The sequence below is a fragment of the Narcine bancroftii genome, chromosome 11 (genome assembly GCF_036971445.1).
Source record: "Narcine bancroftii isolate sNarBan1 chromosome 11, sNarBan1.hap1, whole genome shotgun sequence".
NCBI classification, from domain to species: Eukaryota; Metazoa; Chordata; class Chondrichthyes; order Torpediniformes; family Narcinidae; genus Narcine; species Narcine bancroftii.
Window position 1 is genome coordinate 21,081,190 of NC_091479.1, and position 21,406 is coordinate 21,102,595.

Genomic DNA, 21,406 nt, shown 5'->3' on the forward strand with positions numbered 1-21,406 from the left:
TAGATACATAAGTAAATGAATGAAGCCAATACAACCAACATGAGACATAGATATTAGAAGGCAGGAAGCTGACACTGTCTGAGTAAGATAAGAATCTCCTAGCCCTTCAGAAAGAAGCAGCAAGTTCACTGAATGAAGGAGATAAGGACAGACAATTGAGAATAGAAGTAGAGTTAGTCTGAAGGAGATAAGGGTCACCAAGCCCCAGATAGAATTAGCAAGGCTTGCATAAATAATTAGAAAACCTTAGACAGTATTAGCAAGTTATACAGAAATAATTAGTAAGCCATGCACAGATTTTTCAAGTATGCATATTTAACTAGTAAACCCTAGACAAGATTAATGAACCCTGCATATGAAGGGACTGTAGCCCTGAGAGTCGGGAAGGTGTGAATGGGGACAAGGGCAAGGTTGTGAATAAGGACAATGGGAATAATGGCATGAGAAGACAACAACAGGATACCCCCTGGTCCTCCAAGTCCACTGAAAAACTGCACGTAGGCAGGAAGGATTGCCTCTGCCAAACCCATCCAGGGGGCAGAAGAATGTAAGGGGGAGGGTATTCTGATACTGAAATTCACTGTATAAAAGTTGGGTGAGCCCCAGTGTAGGTGTGTATTCCCAGGGTAAGGGGAAGCACCCAACTTTGCATTGTTGTTGTAATAAATGTTCTTTGTTCTCAATATTTGTCTCGAGCAATTTCTTTAAAGGTACTTCTGTTTCTAACAGTACCCTTTCCAACATCATAATATCCTTCCTAAAGCTAAGTGACCAAAATTGCATACAATCTTCCAAGTGTGGCCTCATCAATGTTTTGTACAACTTGTCGGACTCTGGCTTTACCTTACTCTTAATTTAGTCTATGTGTGGTCTGAGTCCAGCGTGTTTTTTGAATGAAGTGATAGGAGAAGGTATTCGGTTCAACAGTCAATTTATTACACAGCACAAGAATAAAACTTAACAGAGCTCTGGGTCAGTCGTTAGTTCATAGGTCACCTGCACAGTGAGCTATTCCCCAAGACTGACCCCTATTGTCCAGTTGGCTCAGTTTATATAGATCAACCTTATCATACAGAACAAAAGTTGGCTTCCTTTGCTGGATTTCATTATCATACAGAACAAAAGTTGTCTTCCTTTGCTAGATCTTTTTGCATAAGGGTTATCACAAGTCATCTCCTGTTTTGCAGATATCTGGGGTGTAGCACTCCCATCTTAATCCTCCAGGCCAGACTATCCTGTTGTTTTGATCAGAAATTAATTCATCCCCAGATATTTCTAATCACCATTTTGTTCCTGTCTGGCCAATTTCTGCTGTTCTCTTTAACACCTCCTCATGCCTTAATCTTCCTCCTAGACTGGTTTTCCATTCACTTTGTTTCTTGCAGGACATTCTTTGTTCTGGTCTGGCCTGTGTCTCCTGTGCTACTCACCACCTCCTTCAGTTTGAGCATTCCTCCTAAATCGTTTTATGCATTTCCTCTCCCTGTATTTTGGAGCAGACAATTTTGCTCAGCCAACTTTGCTCCATGCTGTGATTGCCACTTAATCACATTCCTCTTTTTCCCTGACCCATGCAGTACATATAAACGTATTAATTAATAATTTCTTTCATAATGTTTTAACCCCTAGATTCCAACAAACTTCAACATGTCCCATACAATGAAGGGAAGTGTCCCAAACTCCCTTTTTACGACTGTCTACATTTGCCGTCATGCTAGGAGAGCTATCTACCTGCACTCAAAGGTCTTTCTGTTCCATTACCTTTAGGACCCTGCTGTTAAATGCCCTGGTTCAATTTACCCAAATGCAGCACCTCATTTGAATTTCATCTGCCATTCCTTAGTCCAGTTCCCCAACTGATATAGAGCCCTTGCAAACTTCTTCACGGTCCTCTGTAGCACAAAAATTTGCATAATCAGCAAAATTTACTGACTTTGTCTCAAACATTCTTGTCCAAATCTTTTATGCTTATTACAAAAATTGTAGATCTGAGTGATAGGCTCGATCAATAACCACAAAGTCGAGAGCCGGGGGAATGATAGGCTTTAATAAACACAAGACTTTGGCTGGCCCAGATCCAGGTGCAGGAATGCCGGGGGGGGGGGGGGGGGGGGGAGTCGACCTTTATGGCCAGGTCATAAGGGGAGGTGACATAGGAGATGAGTCACTAGTGGGCGGGCCAGCCTCGTACGTAAAACAGCGCACAGGTAGGGAATAATGTTCAAGGAGAAAACATCACTACATTCACCCCTTTAAAAACAGGACCCTCCCCGTCTTTGAATTATCACATTCCTAGAGGTTTAGCCGCACTGGCGTTTTCCTCTGTCTGTGGGACCGACGTGGATTGGGCGTGGAGTTTGCTTGCTCTGTTGCCGGTCAGGCTGCTGCCTGTATGGTGAGGCCAAATTTGGAGTACTGTGTACAGTTTTGGTCACCAAATGATAGGAAAGATATAAACAAAATAGAGAGAGTGCAGAGAAGGTTCACGAGAATGTTGACAGGATTTCAGGGTCTGAGTTCCAGGGAGAGGTTGTGCAGACTGGGGCTTTTTTCTCTGGAGCGTAGAAGATTGAGAGGGGACTTGATAGAGGTGTTTAAGATTTTAAAAGGGACAGACAGAGTAAATGTGGATAGGCTTTTTCAATTAAGAAAGGGGAAGATTCAAACTAGAGGACATGGTTTAAGATTGAAGGGGGAAAATTATAAGGGGAACATGAGGGGAAATTTCTTTACACAGAGGGTGGTGGGGATGTGGAATGAGCTTCCAGCAGACGTGGTCGAGGCGGGATTATTGGTTACATTTAAGGAAAGACTGGATCGTTACATGGATAGGAGGGGACTAGAGGGGTATGGACCGGGTGCTGGTCAGTGGGACTAGGAGGGTGGGGATTTGCTACGGCATGGACTAGTAGGGCCGAACTGGCCTGTTCTGTGCTGTAAGTGGTTATATGGTTATGGTTATATGTTTGGGATGACTGTCTGTGCAGGGGATGTAAAAGAAAAAAAATGTGTATGGGGGCCGGTGTTGGTGCCATGATGGGGGTCGGTGCTGCTGGAGTGTGTTCCGGGAGGTGTGTCCTGGATGTCTTGGTCCCTGGCGACGAATCCCATCGGGTGATCCCGGATTTCAGAGAAGGACCGGCCCTGGAGTTGCCAGCCAGGGGGGCATGGAGGTCTCATTTGCTGACTTTCTAGGGAAGGACAACATGCGTTCATGTGGGGTTGTCTTTGTTGCGGTGCACAGGATGGTGAGCCTGTGGTTCAGTCCTTACCTTGTGTCTGATTCTGTCTAACAGCGCACCTCAATTTAATCCACAAAAACCTCCACAGAGCCAGGCTGGCTGTGGCTGCAGCAATTCAGTGTGAGGCCTTGGGAGGCCGGCACAGGCTTATATTCCGGAGGGTGATTGATATCCGACCGGGTAGAACTGATTGGCAGCTGGCCAGGTGTTGTCCTATCCCCGTACACTCCTGCAGGTACAGAGGTTTCCCCCTGCAGTAGGCTGATGGTGTACCACCACAAGGAGCCTAAAGACGAGCACTCAGTGACACAAAGACAGCTTCTTCTCCTCTGCCATCAGATTCCTGAATGATTACTGAACCAAAGACACTGCCTTACTTTTCGTGCACTATTATTTTAATTTTTTTTTTATTGTAATGTTGCAAGATGATTATAATATGAATGTTTGCTCTACAACGCTGCCACAAACACTGAATTTCATGACTTGTTCAGGACAATAAATTCTGATTCTGACTAGTTGAAATACTCCTGGGTGAATCTAGCAAATCATCCTGCCAGAATATACGTCCCCCACTGTAAGACAAAGTACCAACATGTCATTTACAGTGTTTTTTTTTTAATTTAGGCATACAGCATTGTCACAGGCTAATTTGGCCCATGAGTCCTTGCTGCCCAATTTACACCCCATTAACCTACACCCCTGGTACATTTTGAAAGATGGGAGGAAACTGGAGCTCCCAGAGAAAATCCACGCAGACACGGGGAGAATGTACAAATTCCTTACAGACAGCATGGGAATAATGGAGTAATAAAAACTGTAGATCCTACAAATTTGAAATAAAAATACTGGAAATACAACAGATCATTAGGATCTGTCATAGGAAAAACAATGTTTCAGTTTGCATCATCAGAAAATAAGTTCTGAGCAGCTTCCTAGAACATGACGTTGTAGTGCTGCGTGTATGAGAGAACTAGTCAAATGCAATAGGGGATACATTCTCGCTCCAATATCAGAAAGGTGGTATTAGTTCTTAGAATACAAAAAAATAGAAAATGCGGGAAATATTCAGCAGGACCAGACAGCATCTGTAGAGAAAGCGTCAACATTTTAAGGAGGATTACATTCTGCTAAATCAGAAAATGAAAGTTATTTTGTGATTGTTTTTAAAATAAAATATTTTTCAGTAATGATCGAGGAAGCAAATTTACCGAGATTGGAGATTCTATTTGCTGACAAGTTGAGCACAGTTAGAAGTCTGAGTGATGCCAAGGGCTTGAGGTTTGAGATGTCATTTCTTGATAAGTCCAGCCTCTCTAGGTTAACACAGTCATCAATACATCCAAGACTGCAGATTCCTGTATCAAGCAATGGCACAAATGTTGCTTTACATAAATCTCCTTTCTGCAACTACCCTTGTCAAATAAGAAACAATTGTGATAACACCATATTTTAGATTTTACTTTCTAAAATTTGATTTTGCCAACCAAAAGGATTGCCACCAATTTAAAATAAAATTGCCTACAAATAGAGCCTTGGATAGCTGGTGATGTGTCACGAGAAGGAGGCAAGCCCAGGACTAGCTGGGTGATAGCACTTGCTCCCGGTCTGATTCAAGCCACTCTGGAAATCTTGATCAGCAGTCAAACACTGGCACAGCATGTCAAATAGCCTTTTTTTCTGAGCTCAGATAAGAACATTTCACCAGTGGAAGGTCAAAAAGGGAAAACAATGGAACTGATGAGGGATTAAGTTGTCTGCCAGTGGGCACAGGGAGTCCAGTTGATCTCAACTTTTCTTGGACTAAGGCCCACCTGGCTTCTGACCTAACATGTCATGGCAATGACCGTGTAATATTTTCAAGTCAAAGACAACTTTATGTAAAGTATTTTATTTCATATTTTTAAAGACCCACATAGAAAGATGCTGTGGCCATGGGCTACTGGTTGAGAGACAGTACGCTAATCTAAACCCACTTCATTCAATAGTTTCAGTTACTTAACTCTTGTTAGAAGTACAAAGATAAAATGTTAGGAGTTATACAAGTTATAAAGAAATGGAGGGAGCTCTTTTCATTGTTTGTTCAATTTTGTTGCTCAATTAAGAGTGACAAATCTGGCTATTCAGCCAATTTTGGGTTTTGGGATTTGATAACCATGTTTGCCTGTAAATCAAGTTACTGCAGGTCAAATAAGGGCACATTTTTGTAAGAGCTCTTTGGAAAGTTATCAAGACATGATAAAGTGGTTCAATGACAGCAAGTCAACCTTTGCAGCAAACAAAAAAAAAGGTACAAGAGAAAGACATAGACAGAAGCACGCATTTATTCAAGTGAAAATTTCAGGTTTGAGAGCCAGTGACCCAACTCACCCATTTTTGTCAGCTTTAAGAACAAAATCGACTCCAGGTCAAATTCCCCACTGATCAATTTCAGCAGTTTGACAGAAATCTTGACGGTTTCATCCTCTGGAAATAGAACACATAAATGCGCATGAGGATTGACAATACCCTGGGGCTGATCAGATACATCCAAGGGCACTGTTGGGAAGCTATAGAGAAAATTGCAGGTGCTCTGGATGGTGGCAAATATTGTCTCTATTCGAAAAGAGTTGCAGGGAAATGCTTGGGAACTGCAACTCATTAAATCTCACATCTGTGTTTGTTAATTTACTATTGTATTCTGAGGGAGAAGATCTACTTCACAGATGTCAGACTCAAGCCCGCGGGCCAAATTTGGCCCGTGATATAATTATATTTGGCCCGCAAGATCATATCAAATATGAATTAGAGCTGGCCCGCTGGCCGCCGCGCCAGTATAGCGGATGCACAGCTAATACTACAAATCCCAGAATGCTTTGCAAATGCGTCAGCCTGTCAGCCCGCTAATCGCCCCCACCTCCTCTGTTTACTTTCATTAGTGTCTGCGACCTGTCGCCTAACTCACATGTAATAAACCCCTTACGAAAAATGGCCAAACGAAAAACAGGACCTTTCAAGACAGGTGGTTCATCATTTTAAAAGACAAACCTGTTTGTCATTGAAGCAAGTTTTTGACTTGTTGGCTTGTGAAAAAAAACATTTAAAAGGAGCTTAAAGGCTATAGAGAAATATTATTTATTGAATATTTTATTTCTCATTTGTTAATGCTTCTTCTGGAAAGAGTTTAACCAAAACTATTATTAAACATTTATTTTAATAAGAAAAAGTTTAACATTACATATGTTGAAAGAAAACATGCAGATGTTGTTGAAAATTTTCAATAAATATTTCGTTTGGCCCTCGACTTAGTCCAAGTTTTTAATTTTGGCCCTCTGTTAATTTGAGTTTGACACCCCTGATCTATTTGGATGGTCAAAGGCTGATTAGGGATTTGTAAGAGGGAGGTCATGTCTCTCAAATTTGGTTAGTTTTTTTAAAGATGTAATCAAGAAGGGTGACAAACGCAGAGCTGCCTATGTTATATATATGGATTTTAACAAGGCACTTGATAAAGTTCCATATAGAAAGCTGTTCTGGAAGGTTATATCAGATGAGATCAAAGGATAGCAGATTGGATAGAAAATTGGGCTTCATGGATGAAAGCAAATGGTGATGATGGAAGGTTGTTTATCGAACTGGAAGCCTATGACTGGTGGTGTGAATAGGGTTCAGTGCTGAGCTATTGCTGTTTGTCATCTATGTCAATTATTTAGATAAAAGGACATGCATGGTACGATTAACAAGTTTGTGGATGATATTAGAGTCTGGTATTGTAGATAGTGAAGACGGTTGCTGAAGGTTGCAGCAGGATCTTGATCAGGTGAGCACAGGAATGGTTGATGGAATTTAATACAGAAAAATGTGAGGTCTTGCATTTTGGGACATGAAGAGGATCAACACAGTAAATGGTTGTGATCTATGGAGTACGATAAAGCTGAGGGATCAGGGAACGAGGGTACATTTGTACCTTAAAAGCAGTAAAAAGGGTGATCAAAAAGGTTTTCGGCACATTGGCCTTCATCAGTCAGGGTAATGAGTACAGAAGTTGGGAGGTCATGCAGCAGTTCTATGAGACATTTGGAATATCGTATTCAGTTCTGGGTGACCGTGCTACAGGAAAGATGTCCAGCCGGATAGAGTGCAGAGAAGATTTACGAGGATGCTGTCAAGACTGAGAGTTTGAGCAGGCTGGCGTTTCATTCCTTGGAGCTCAGGAGGATGAGGGGGGGGGTGATCTCATAGAGGTGCACAAATTCATGAGACCAGCAGCAATCATCAAGGATCCACACCACCCAGCACACACTCTGTTCTCACTGCACTCTTCAGAAGAGAGGTATAGGTACCACAAGACTCACACCACCAGGTTCGAGAACACCAGCTACCCCTCCACCAACAGCAAACTCAAATCAGACTCAGTTAAGGACTCTTACGTGCACTTTATTGACTTTTTTTCTCTGTGTTGCACAATTTGTTTACAGTTCTTTATTTGTTTTCATGTGTACATTGAGTACAGTTTTTTTGACACAACCAATAAATAGTAATTCTGCCTCACCCAAAGGATAAAGAATCTCAGGGTTGTATGTGATGTTAATAAATCTAACATCTAAATCGAAGAATAGATTGGGTGAAGGCAGAATCTTTTGCCCATTGTTACCTGAAGACACAACAGCAGTGGGAGAAGGCAGACAGCCTGAGGGGGTAACATTGTGGCAGGGTCCCTTCTGTAATTTAAGAAAAGGTTGGATGTGTACATGGAGGTGAGGGGGTTGGAGGGTTATTGGCAGAGAGCGGGAGGTTTGATCTAGTGGAGCTGTTCTCCACGCCCCTCTGTTCCACTTCACCCAACTCCCCCACCACTGCACTTCCCTCCCCACTAGCCCTTCCACACCCCCACCATCCACCTCCACCACGCCCTCACCCCTTCTACTGACCCCACCACCACCACGCCACTCTGTTCCACTTCACCCCACTTCCCCACCACCCCCGCCACTGCACTTCCCCTTCCCACCAGCCTTCCACACCCCCACCATCCACCTCCACCACGCCCCCTCACCCCTTCCACTGACCCCACCACCACCACTCCTCTGTTCCACTTCGCCCCACTCCCCCACAACCCTCGCCACTGCACTTCCCCTCCCCACCATCCCTTCCACTCTCCCCTCCATCCACCTCGCCCCCTCACTCCTTCCACTGACCCCACAACCCACGCCCCTCTGTTCCACTTCACCCCACTTCCCCACCAACCCCGCCACTACACTTCCCCTCCACACCAGCCCTTCCACACCCCCACCATCCACCTCCACCACGCCCCCTCACCCCTTCCACTGACCCCACCACCACGCCCCTCTGTTCCACTTCACCCCACTTCCCCACCACCCCCGCCACTGCACTTCCCCTCCCCACCAGCCCTTCCACACCCCCACCATCCACCTCCACCACGCCCCCTCACCCCTTCCACTGACCCCACCACCACCACTCCTCAGTTCCACTTCGCCCCACTCCCCCACCACCCTCGCCACTGCACTTCCCCCCCCACCAGCCCTTCCACACCCCCCTCCATCCACCTCCACCTCACCCCCTCATTCCTTCCACTGACCCCACAACCCACGCCCCTCTGTTCCACTTCGCCCCACTCCCCCACCACCCTCGCCACTGCACTTCCCCTCCCCACCACCCTCGCCACTGCACTTCCCCTCCCCACCATCCCTTCCACTCTCCCCTCCATCCACCTCCACCTCGCCCCCTCACTCCTTCCACTGACCCCAAAACCCACGCCCCTCTGTTCCACTTCACCCCACTACCCCACCAACCCCGCCACTGCACTTCCCCTCCCCACCAACACTTCCACACCCCCACCATCCACCTCCACCACGCCCCCTCACCCCTTCCACTGACCCCACCACCACCACTCCCCTCTGTTCCACTTCGCCCCACTCCCCCACCACCCCCGCCACTGCACTTCCCCTCCCCACCAGCCCTTCCACACCCCCACCATCCACCGCCACCACGACCCCTCACCCCTTCCACTGACCCCACCACCACCACGCCCCTCTGTTCCACATCGCCCCACTCCCCCACCATCCTCGCCACTGCACTTCCACCCCACCCACCATCCCCGCCACTGCACTTCCCCCCCCACCATCCACCACGCCCCCTCACCCCTTCCACTGACCCCACCACCACGCCCCTCTGTTCCACTTCGCCCCACTCCCCCACCACACCCGCCACTGCACTTCCCCTCCCCACCAGCCCTTCCACACCCCCACCATCCACCTCCACCACGCACCCACACCCCTTCCACTGACCCCACCACCACCACTCCCCTCTATTCCACTTCGCCCCACTCCCCCACCACCCACGGCACTGCACTTCCCCTCCCACCAGCCCTTCCAGTCCCCCACCATGCCCCCTCACCCCTTCCACTGACCCCACCACCACGCCCCTCTGTTCCACTTCGCCCCACTCCCCCACCACCCCCGCCACTGCACTTCCCCTCCCCACCAGCCCTTCCACACCCCCACCATCCACCTCCACCACGCACCCACACCCCTTCCACTGACCCCACCACCACCACTCCCCTCTATTCCACTTCGCCCCACTCCCCCACCACCCACGGCACTGCACTTCCCCTCCCACCAGCCCTTCCAGTCCCCCACCATGCCCCCTCACCCCTTCCACTGACCCCACCACCACGCCCCTCTGTTCCACTTCGCCCCACTCCCCCACCACCCCCGCCACTGCACTTCCCCTCCCCACCAGCCCTTCCACACCCCCTCCATCCACCTCCACCACGCAACCACACCCCTTCCACTGACCCCACCACCACCACTCCCCTCTGTTCCACTTCGCCCCACTCCCCCACCACCCACGGCACTGCACTTCCCCTCCCACCAGCCCTTCCACACCCCTACCATGCCCCCTCACCCCTTCCACTGACCCCACCACCACGCCCCTCTGTTCCACTTCGCCCCACTCCCCCACCACCCCCGCCACTGCACTTCCCCTCCCCACCAACACTTCCACACCCCCACCATCCACCTCCACCACGCCCCCTCACCCCTTCCACTGACCCCACCACCACCACTCCCCTCTGTTCCACTTCGCCCCACTCCCCCACCACCCCCGCCACTGCACTTCCCCTCCCCACCAGCCCTTCCACACCCCCACCATCCACCTCCACCACGACCCCTCACCCCTTCCACTGACCCCACCACCACCACACCCCTCTGTTCCACATCGCCCCACTTCCCCACCATCCCCGCCACTGCACTTCCCCCCCACCCACCATCCCCGCCACTGCACTTCCCCCCCCCACCATCCACCACGCCCCCTCACCCCTTCCACTGACTCCACCACCACGCCCCTCTGTTCCACTTCGCCCCACTCCCCCACCACCCCCGCCACTGCACTTCCCCTCCCCACCAACACTTCCACACCCCCACCATCCACCTCCACCACGCCCCCTCACCCCTTCCACTGACCCCACCACCACCACTCCCCTCTGTTCCACTTCGCCCCACTCCCCCACCACCCCCGCCACTGCACTTCCCCTCCCCACCAGCCCTTCCACACCCCCACCATCCACCTCCACGACGCCCCCTTACCCCTTCCACTGACCCCACCACCACCACTCCTCTGTTCCACTTCGGCCCACTCCCCCACCACCCTCGCCACTGCACTTCCCCTCCCCACCATCCCTTCCACTCTCCCCTCCATCCACCTCCACCTCGCCCCCTCACTCCTTCCACTGACCCCACCACCACCACTCCCCTCTGTTCCACTTCGCCCCACTCCCCCACCACCCCCGCCACTGCACTTCCCCTCCCCACCAGCCCTTCCACACCCCCACCATCCACCTCCACCACGCCCCCTCACCCGTTCCACTGACCCCACCACCACCACTCCCCTCTGTTCCACTTCGCCCCACTCCCCCACCACCCCCACCACTGCACTTCCCCTCCCCACCAGCCCTTCCACACCCACTCCATCCACCTTCACCACGCAACCACACCCCTTCCACTGACCCCACCACCACCACTCCCCTCTGTTCCACTTCGCCCCACTCCCCCACCACCCACGGCACTGCACTTCCCCTCCCACCAGCCCTTCCACACCCCCACCATGCCCCCTCACCCCTTCCACTGACCCCACCACCACGCCACTCTGTTCCACTTCGCCCCACTCCCCCACCACCCCCGCCACTGCACTTCCCCTCCCCACCAACACTTCCACACCCCCACCATCCACCTCCACCACGCCCCCTCACCCCTTCCACTGACCCCACCACCACCACTCCCCTCTGTTCCACTTCGCCCCACTCCCCCACCACCCCCGCCACTGCACTTCCCCTCCCCACCAGCCCTTCCACACCCCCACCATCCACCTCCACCACGCCCCCTCACCCCTTCCACTGACCCCACCACCACCACGCCCCTCTGTTCCACTTCGCCCCACACCCCCACCACCCCCGCCACTGCACTTCCCCTCCCCACCAGCCCTTCCACACCCCCACCATCCACCTCCACCACACACCCACACCCCTTCCACTGACCCCACCACCACCACTCCCCTCTGTTCCACTTCGCCCCACTCCCCCACCACCCACGGCACTGCACTTCCCCTCCCACCAGCCCTTCCACACCCCCACCATGCCCCCTCACCCCTTCCACTGACCCCACCACCACGCCCCTCTGTTCCACTTCGCCCCACTCCCCCACCACCCCCGCCACTGCACTTCCCCTCCCCACCAACACTTCCACACCCCCACCATCCACCTCCACCACGCCCCCTCACCCCTTCCACTGACCCCACCACCACCACTCCCCTCTGTTCCACTTCGCCCCACTCCCCCACCACCCCCGCCACTGCACTTCCCCTCCCCACCAGCCCTTCCACACCCCCACCATCCACCTCCACCACGCCCCCTCACCCCTTCCACTGACCCCACTACCACCACGCCCCTCTGTTCCACTTCGCCCCACACCCCCACCACCCCCGCCACTGCACTTCCCCTCCCCACCAGCCCTTCCACACCCCCACCATGCCCCCTCACCCCTTCCACTGACCCCACCACCACCACTCCCCTCTGTTCCACTTCGCCCCACTCCCCCACCACCCACGGCACTGCACTTCCCCTCCCACCAGCCCTTCCACACCCCCACCATGCCCCCTCACCCCTTCCACTGACCCCACCACCACGCCCCTCTGTTCCACTTCGCCCCACTCCCCCACCACCCCCGCCACTGCACTTCCCCTCCCCACCAACACTTCCACACCCCCACCATCCACCTCCACCACGCCCCCTCACCCCTTCCACTGACCCCACCACCACCACTCCCCTCTGTTCCACTTCGCCCCACTCCCCCACCACCCCCGCCACTGCACTTCCCCTCCCCACCAGCCCTTCCACACCCCCACCATCCACCTCCACCACGCCCCCTCACCCCTTCCACTGACCCCACCACCACCACGCCCCTCTGTTCCACTTCGCCCCACTCCCCCACCATCCCCGCCACTGCACTTCCCCCCCCCACCATCCACCACGCCCCCTCACCCCTTCCACTGACCCCACCACGCCCCCTCACCCCTTCCACTGACCCCACCACGCCCCCTCACCCCTTCCACTGACCCCACCACCACCACCCCCATCTTATCACCGACTCTGGGCTTCGGCTCCATCTCCGCCGTGGCGCGGGTGTGACCGACCAAAGCTTCCGCGCGCCCCCCCGCGCGTCGGCGTCCCGGCCTCCAGCCCGCGCCCGCGCCCGCCTCTCGTCGCCAGGCGTTCGCTCCGTTCCGACACAACCGTTGCCATGACGCCTGCCGCCGCGCGAAGCCGGTCCTGTCGTAAAGGCGCGCATTTACGACCGAGAGCCGAGGTGCAGGGGAATGGCGGGGGGATGTCGTCCTCCCGGACAGCTCTGGAAATTGGCGACGGCCCGGACCCCAAACGAAAGTAATCTTTCCAGCTTCTTTTAAACATTAACGAGCAGAGTTTGCAGGGCAAAATGATGCCTTTGAGTCCCCAGAAAATTTAAGTTCAACAACTTTCTTTTAAAAAATAACCCATCTCCACACAACTAGTGTGAATTAGAGTCCCCCAAATCTGACCTGAGTCACGTTTGCCCGCTGGATTTCTGGTCCGCCAAATTAAAACCTGGGGTTTTGTGTGGAAATCTGAGGTAAAAAAATATATAAAATTGCTGGAAACAAAATCATGGCCAGTCCTTTGGAGGGCCTTGGTATTTCCCCCCCTCCTGTGTGATGGGAGATAAATTGGTAAAAATGAGAGTGGGTTACACTTTAAAACAGATCTTATTTGAAATACTGAAGGATTCATATTCAGTGACCTTACAGAGACTATGGAGAATGCTGTGCACGTTCCACAAGGAGGTTTTTGAATTGAAATGATGTCATGGAATGAATGGACTGGAGGCAGGCCGAACATTTTTAACCAGGCTCCTGACCTTTCTGCAAAGTGCTCACTCAAAGGTCACTCCTGGGTTGTTGTTAACCTGAAAACAATAGATGGGAGCAGAAGACTTACTCCTATTGTTTACTGGAGCAGGGGGGGGGGGGGTGGGGGGGGATCTGGACAAGTGGGAGAGAGACTGAACAGTCAGCTGAAACAAGCAGGGGAAGCTGGTTAGAACTGAAACAGAAAGCTCCAGAGTGGCAGATGGCTGGAAGTGCCATCTGTCTGATGTTTCTCTTGGAATAAGGGGAACAGAAAGGAACTCTGTGGTAGCCTGAAAGAAAGAGGTTATCATCTGGAGAACCCTGATGGGGCAAGTTTCATCAGCAGGACATTGAGGTGACTAATAGTGGTACCTCAGTTGTGGAAATCCTGCAACACAACACATCTCTCTTTGCAAACCTACAAAGAACCTTCTTGAGTGGTAAATATTTACCTTTTAAGCACCAAGGCCTGGTGAACTTTATACATGTTAAATTCTATGCACAGTATAAGAATGGCCTGCAACCAGTGAGCTTGGAAGAAAGAGAAGTGAGATTGAACTGTGAACCAAAGAATTTTTCTTAAACTTACACACATTACATACAAGTGCGCTTAGAATTAAAAGGGGGTTAAGTTGGGTTAGTTAAGTTAATAGAGATAAGTTAAAGTTTGATTCTGTTTTCATGTTTAAAGATAATTAAAAACAACTTTTGTTTAAGTAACCATTTGTCAAGGTGAATATCTACTGCTGCTGGTTTTGGGGTCCTTTGGGCTCGTAACACCTGTTTCTCTCTTCATAGAAAATTATTGCTCTGAATATTTCCAACATTTTCTGTATCTTGTGTCGATCCCAGATAGCAGAACACTTGGAGTGGAGAAAATAGGCCCTCTCTGGAATTAGAGTCCCACAATCACAATACAATGGGTTCATGTCATGATTCTTGGTGGGGGGGTGGGGGGGCAGGTCTGGTATTCTCGTGGAGTGGTATTAATCTTTGGAGATATATGATTCACCTCCAGGGACATGAGTCTCTGGAACGTTGCCACAAATGTAGAAGCGAGGTCGCTGGGTGCATTTAAGGTGGTGATTTGATTAGTCAGACCATCAAGGGTTATGGGAAGAGAGCCGGGGAGTGGGAGGATGGATGGCAGAGAAGATTCAATGGGCCGATTGGCCTACTTCTGTTCCTCTATCTTGTGATCACACCTACCTGCCACCGTTCTTCACAAGCTGAGAAACGAGTGAAAGTTCCAATATTTTATTTCGGAGGCATTCTGAACAGAACATGGATTTGTAAAATTACATTCATTATAATACCAACATCCAAGTGCACTTCATGTCATGTAACAGCCAAGGCAAGGTAAGAAACAAAGGAAACAGGAGTTCTTGCTCATTCTATTGTTCATTTAGATCAAAGTTAATTGACCTTCAAACTCCATTTACTCACCTTAATCTTGTGTCCATAACTAATAATAAACCAGAATCCATCCATTGGTTTTGAAATTTTCAGTTGTCTCACCTCAGTATTTTTTTGAGAACAAGTTACAAATTTTCTAATCCTTTGCTTACATACATTCCTCTAAATGAACCCTCTCTTATTTTCATTCTTTTTTTTAATGATCTTGAATTCAATCTCCCCATAATTTTTCCTACTCCTGTGAATAAAAACAAAAATCAGGAATGTCTCATTATAAGGCAGCCCTTCATGAATTGGAATTTATTGATATAATACTTAAAACAGAAGGGAGAATGAGGTAACGAGCCAATGTCTGACAACCTGGTTCTGAATATAAGGGGAGGAAGAGCAATTTTTCCTGTCAATAGCCCTGCTTTATTGCATATTTGTCAGGGATTGAAGGGGACAAGGGTCAAAGAATCAGCAAAATGAACCTAAATAAATCAAAACACAATACATGTTTATGAAGAGAATGTCTAACCCAAGTTATCTACTGCAATCTTTTCAGGGTCTAACCCTGCCGGTTGGAATTGTTGTTGATCTTGACTTTCAGAAAATGCTGTATCTCAGGTGAAAGTTCATGGGATTGAGTAGTAAACTGAAAATGCTGTATCTCAGGTGAAAGTTCATGGGATTGAGTCGTAAACTGAGCAGCAAGTTACATGGGCAACGGGCAGAAATCTTGTGTTGAAATTAGTATGATAAGACAGAGGTTAATGATCCAACTCCCAATGGCTTAAAGTAAGGAACATTATTGATTTTCAAATGAAGGCTATCAGTATAATAAACTGAATTGTGTCCTGACCCAAAACTTAGTTGAAACTGTGTCCCCAAATTAAAATTTCAGTTAATGGTGGATGAACCCCAGCCTATTGCTTGGTAATGATTTTCCATGCCCCTCTGAATCCAGGTAATAAATTAAATAAAATCAATGAGGAACTCTGGATTACTGTGTAGTCGTTGTGGACGAGAGAACAAGGAGGTAGAGTAAGGTAGTACAAGAAGGAAATAGTAGTAAATAGTTGAGGCAGCTTGGTTCTGAATGCTGCCATCTAATTTCTACTTCTCTCTCTCACTCTCTCAGTCTCCCTCCCTCCCTGCCTCCAGCAGGGATCACTGGTGAGTTATCAGAAGCAGAAATCATGATGGTTTTCACTGGTGTGCTTGAGCAAGGCTACCAGAGGCACACTTTTCCTACTGCCAGCTTACCTCTTTCAACCTAAAAAGATTAAATTTAGTCACCCAGTTACAATTGTCATAATAAAAAGGAGAAAAAAATAATTTTAATACATTTGCAAATTATTGAATTTGCATTGATAATGAAGAACAATTACAAGATTATCATAGATGTTCCAAATCACTGCTAGGACAGAAAAAAAGTGATTGTCCACTTGTGAAAAACTGAAAAGGATATATTACATTTATGAGTTTCTCCATCTCGACAGGCCAATCTGTGTCTTCAACTCTGCAACCAAGTTTGTTTATTATCCCAATGTGCAAGTACAACTTGGCGAAGTAGCATTCTCCAGTCCTTGGTGGAATAACATTAAAACACACATACAGAAAAATGATACATATGCAGTACATGTATATAAAACAAATAAATATTATTTAATAAATAGTTGAGTCTCAGAGAGTTTGTATGAACAGTTCATTCAGCAGTCTCACTGCCCATGGGAAGAAGGTGTTCCTCAGCCTGGTGGGGCTGGATCTGATAGTCCTGTGTCTCTTTCCCAATGGAACTAGCTGAAAGATGCTGTATGAGGTGTGGTAGGGATCCTCAACAATTTTGCGAGCTTCTTCAAACAATGACCCCAGTAAATCTCATCGATAGGATTGGCAGGGAGGGAGAACCCAGTGAACTCTTATGGTCATGTGAATTGACCTCCAATCCAATGCTCCATAGCAACTGTACCACACTGTAATGCAGCTAGCCATGATACTCTCGCTGGAGCTCTTGTAGAAAGTTGGCAGAATAGTGGTCAGTAGCCTTGTCCGCTTCAATCTTCTCAGGAAGTGTAGTTGCTGTTGTGCTTTCCTGACAAGTGAGGAGATGAGTGTCCAGGATAAATTACTTCTTATGTTGACTCTGAGGAACTTTGTGCACTCTACCCCTCCACTACCGTTATTAATGTGTAGTGGAGAGTGGCCGTCTCTGGTCCTCCTGAATCCCAAATCCTAGATGCTGGACTCTTACACATCTCCATTTGTTTTAATAGTCCACCACTTGGAGGCTTTGGATTCAGCAACTAATGCTCAAAGCCACTGGTTTTCAACCTTTTTTTCCCCAGATACCACCTTAAGTAATCCCTTACTTAAGAGCACCTTTGGCAGAAGTAACCCATTACTTAATGTGGTAATTGCATGAGAAAAAAAGGTTGAGAACCACTGCCCTAAGCTGTCAAATTCCTTTTGAAGACTTCTCAGCCTTGCTATATTTATTTCTCCTTTTAAAAACATCTTTTAAAACCTTCTCTTTGACCATGCACTTGATCAAGAGGTTTGGAGTCACATTTGGTATTATACCATTGCTGTGAAGTGCTTTGGGCATTTTATTGTTAAAAGCAGTGCATGACTGCATCTTACATTCCTTAGGACAACTCAAAGCATGTTACAGCCTAAGAAATATACCCAAAGTGTAAGCCTTGTTCCAATGCAGGAAACTCAGCTGCCCATTTGTAGACAGAAAGATCCTATTAATTGCAATGATGGTGGATGGCGCCCAAACAATATCCAGCACAAGGGAGAGAACTCTACTACCTTCTTCTCCAGTAATAATTTACACCAGTTGTGAAAGCAAAAACAGTCTTCAATGTAAGTCTCATGGAAAGGAAGAAGCTTCACTGGTGCAGCACTCTGTCTCTCGTGTGTGTGTGTGTGTGTGTGTGTGTGTGTGTGTGTGTGTGTGTGTGGGGGGGGGGGTAGAGGTGGTGGTGAAATGGTAGAACATCCAGTGCTATTTCAGTACCCATTCCCATTCTTACTGACTGGTCCATCCTTGACCTTCTCCACTGCCAGTGAGGCTTGATGTAAACCAGTGGTTCTCAGCCATTGTCTTTCCACTCACAATCCCACCTTAAGTTATCCCTATGCCATAGGTGCTCTGTGATTAGAAAGGGATTGCTTAAAGTGGGATGTGAGTGGAAAGAAAAAGGTTGAGAACCACTGATGTAAACTAAAGGAACATATGCTGAGAGTGGTATTCAGCCCAATGGACTGAAGGTGAATGTTCCAATTTCAGCCTCTTCTATTCTTCTCCACTCTTCATTCTGTCCCTTTTCCCATACACATCCCCACCCTTTTTCATCCCCATCCCCTTTAGGCTCCATCTGCTCTAATTTGTCCATCACCTTTCCCCAATGGCTTCCATTATCGGATTCCTGCCTCAGTCTCTACTCATCTCTCCCCTCCCAAGGTAAACTGTTCCCAATGGTAGGGGAGACCAGAACCGGGGGCATTGCCTCAAGATTCAGGGTAGTAGATTTAGGACGGAGATGAGGACGACCTGAGGGTGGTGAATCTGTGGAATTCGCTGACCACTGAAGGTGTGGAGGCTACATCAGCAGATAAAGACAAAGTTGGATAGATTTTTACATAGTAGGGGAGTTACAGGATATGGGGAAAAGAAAGGTCGTTGGAGATGTCTATCATCCAGATCAGCCATGATTTCATTGAATGGCGGAACAGGGTTGATGGGCCAAATAGCCTACTTCTGCTCCTATTTCTTAGATTCTCTAGCCACCTCCAACCCACCTTTCTGATCCCTCTTGTTTCTCTCCCCTTTGCCTGGCACCAGCCAATCAACTTCCTCCGCCTCTCCATCTGCCAATATCCTTCCCCACCCCACCCCCCCTCCGGGCCCTGTCTCACCCCGCCCAATCTGTCCTAATTACACTGAATCTGCCCTCTCAGTCTTGATGAAGGGTTCCGACGCGAAACGTTGACCACCTTCTTCCTTCCATTGAGGCTGCTCGACTTCCTCCAGCTGACTGTTGTTTGCTTCCAGACCTCAGCATCTGCAGGCTCTCGTGAGAAGTTGTTTGGACTGGACTGTTCAGAGGGACACTGCACTCCACCACCACAGCCGAGGATGGGTTTGAAGCCTTTGCTGATCCACCGCTTGGTCCCTCGGAGAAACATATAGGCGCAGTGCACCCTACCGGCCTCGAGCTCCGAGGGAGCTGTCCCTCCTGAAACTGTATCCGAGCCGGGAATGGGTACAGGACAACAGAGGAGGAAAATGTAACCCTTCCCCTTGTAGCCCAACCTTCTCGAGGCAGGACTGTTCAAAGCCGGAGGAGGAAGAAAGCACACACACCCACCTACCAGATGCCGGCTGGTGCCTTTAAAATTCAATGCTGGCTGGGGATCCTTCTCCGTGGGGTCACGCCGTGTAAATGCCCTAAATGCATACAGTAGAAGGGACGCCAGGAACTTCTAATGTGATGCATCTACACAAGAGGAATGTCACTGGTTTACGATGGGTAATAAGCAGACGATATTTACTGATGAACAACTAGACGCCTATCAGGTAAGCAGACGTGAAGCGAACGGCAGAAGATCGCCTCGGGGAACCTGTGTGGGAAATGCACTTACCGTGACCGTCTCAAATGTCACCAACCGGATGAGTCTGGTTTAGCCAAAATATTTCTTCCCAAATTAGTGTTCCGGTTGATTTGAACCGTGTTGAGTTTCCCCAACCCCGCGTGTGTTAACCATAAATTTGTAACCATTATGACAGGTTAATCACTGTGTTGATTAAACATCGTTCCGTACAACAGAGGCAACATTAAAGTTGACATTTACCAAGTCTGTTCAAAGTTGAAAGCGAAGCTGTGAAATTGCCAGAATTGAATATGAAACTTAATCCACGCGAAACAGTTTTTTTTAAAAAAAACATGTTTATATGTTTATGTTTTCACGATTCACTCACGCCTCCTCATTAGATCTCTGGGGTCTGGTAGCACTTCGGTGTTTGTATACATTTCGTGAATGCCTATGGTTTCTTAAAAGCGACTGCGGTTATTTCAGGCGATACCAAACATGGTATTAGGACAGGCTGAAGACCAATTTAACCCCTGCAGGATTTAAGCTAAAAAAAAACAATCAAAGGTGTGTGTGTGTTGTGTGCAGTTATGAATCTATTAGAGCGACACAGCCTCAGTCCTGTCAACAGGCTTCCTGTAAAATTCGCGTCAGTTTCATGCCTAAAGAGTAAAACACGAGGCCCTTTTATTTTGGAGAATCCGATTACAGGTTAATAAGGGAAATGAAAAAAAATCCTCATTCATTTCAAAAGAGAAATAAAGTGTGGATGGATTTGGTCAAACTTTTAACACAGGCATTATTCCCAGGGAATAGCTTCCTTGAGCCATTCGACTTTGAGGGTTCAGAACTTCAAATTCCTGGGTGTCCACATCTCAGAGGATCAGTCCTGGAGCCTCCATGTCAATGCAATCACAAAGAAGGCTATACTTAGTGAGGAGGTTCTCGAAAACTTCTGCAGGTGTACGTAGAGAGTATTCTGGTTGGTTGCCTCACTGTCTGGACACTCAGGACAGGAATAAACTCGAGGGTTGTTAACTCAGCCAGTGACAACATGAGCACCAGTCTTCACTCCATTGAGGATATCTACAAAAGGCAGTGTTTTAAGAAAATAGCCTTTATCCTCAAGGACCATCACCAACTTGGTCATATCCTCTTCATGCTGTTACCACCGGGAAAAGGGTTGAGAGCCTGAAGGTGAGCACAAGGACAGCTCCCCGCACCCCCCCCCCCCCCCACCCACCATCAGATTCTTAAACCACAGACTGCCTTACTTTGACTTGTTCTTGCACAATTTTATTATATATTTTGTATGGTGGTTTATATAAATGCTTGCACTGTGATGCTGCCACAAAACAACAAATATCACGACCATAAATTCTGATTCTTCTAATTCAGCTGAATATGTGTGGTGCTGCAGAATACAAGACCAGTGAAATGGGCTGGGGGGTGGGGGAGGAGGAATCCAATAGTGGAGTAGATGGAATGTTTTGAGCCAATGGCAAGGTGGGATGATTTGATACATTTGATACTGCTGTTTGGTTTGTAGAGAAGCATTGGTGAGATCCCACAGGGGCAAAAAAAAACCCTGCTCAAAACAAAGCAAAAGCATATGGGGAGCAGAAAACTGAACCTAATACTGGCCGACTGACAGAAAATGATGGGTGAATTTTACTCTTCCCAATGTGGTTTCACAGCCTTAAGTACTGGGTCATTATACAGTATATAAA

The 21,406-nt window shown here is 48.5% G+C and overlaps 2 protein-coding genes across 6 annotated transcripts in view; one reads left to right on the plus strand and one right to left on the minus strand.

Moving 5' to 3' along the window:
• The window catches only part of lrrc61 (leucine rich repeat containing 61), a 29,811-nt gene extending 16,822 nt beyond the window's left edge, over nucleotides 1-12,989 (minus strand). For 3 of the 4 annotated variants that reach the window (XM_069904542.1, XM_069904543.1, XM_069904540.1), the window contains exons 1-4: nucleotides 12,879-12,989; nucleotides 7,873-7,939; nucleotides 5,610-5,705; nucleotides 4,451-4,597 (exon numbers count right to left, since the gene is read on the minus strand). In XM_069904542.1, coding sequence (XP_069760643.1) covers nucleotides 4,451-4,597; nucleotides 5,610-5,705; nucleotides 7,873-7,939; nucleotides 12,879-12,896 — 328 coding nt within the window. In that variant the 5' untranslated portion in view covers nucleotides 12,897-12,989. Of the gene's footprint in view, nucleotides 1-4,450; nucleotides 4,598-5,609; nucleotides 5,706-7,872; nucleotides 7,940-12,874 lie in introns of all 4 variants that reach the window. The other variant, XM_069904541.1, reaches the window with a different exon arrangement.
• An 86-nt stretch (nucleotides 12,990-13,075) lies between these two features.
• The window catches only part of cib2 (calcium and integrin binding family member 2), a 105,296-nt gene continuing 96,965 nt past the window's right edge, over nucleotides 13,076-21,406 (plus strand). The window contains exon 1 of one of the 2 annotated variants that reach the window (XM_069904547.1): nucleotides 13,076-13,173. Coding sequence is in view for 1 of the 2 variants with exons in the window: in XM_069904546.1 (XP_069760647.1) it covers nucleotides 19,612-19,662 (51 nt within the window). In the remaining variant the exon portion in view is untranslated. Of the gene's footprint in view, nucleotides 13,174-19,085; nucleotides 19,663-21,406 lie in introns of those variants that run through there. The other variant, XM_069904546.1, reaches the window with a different exon arrangement.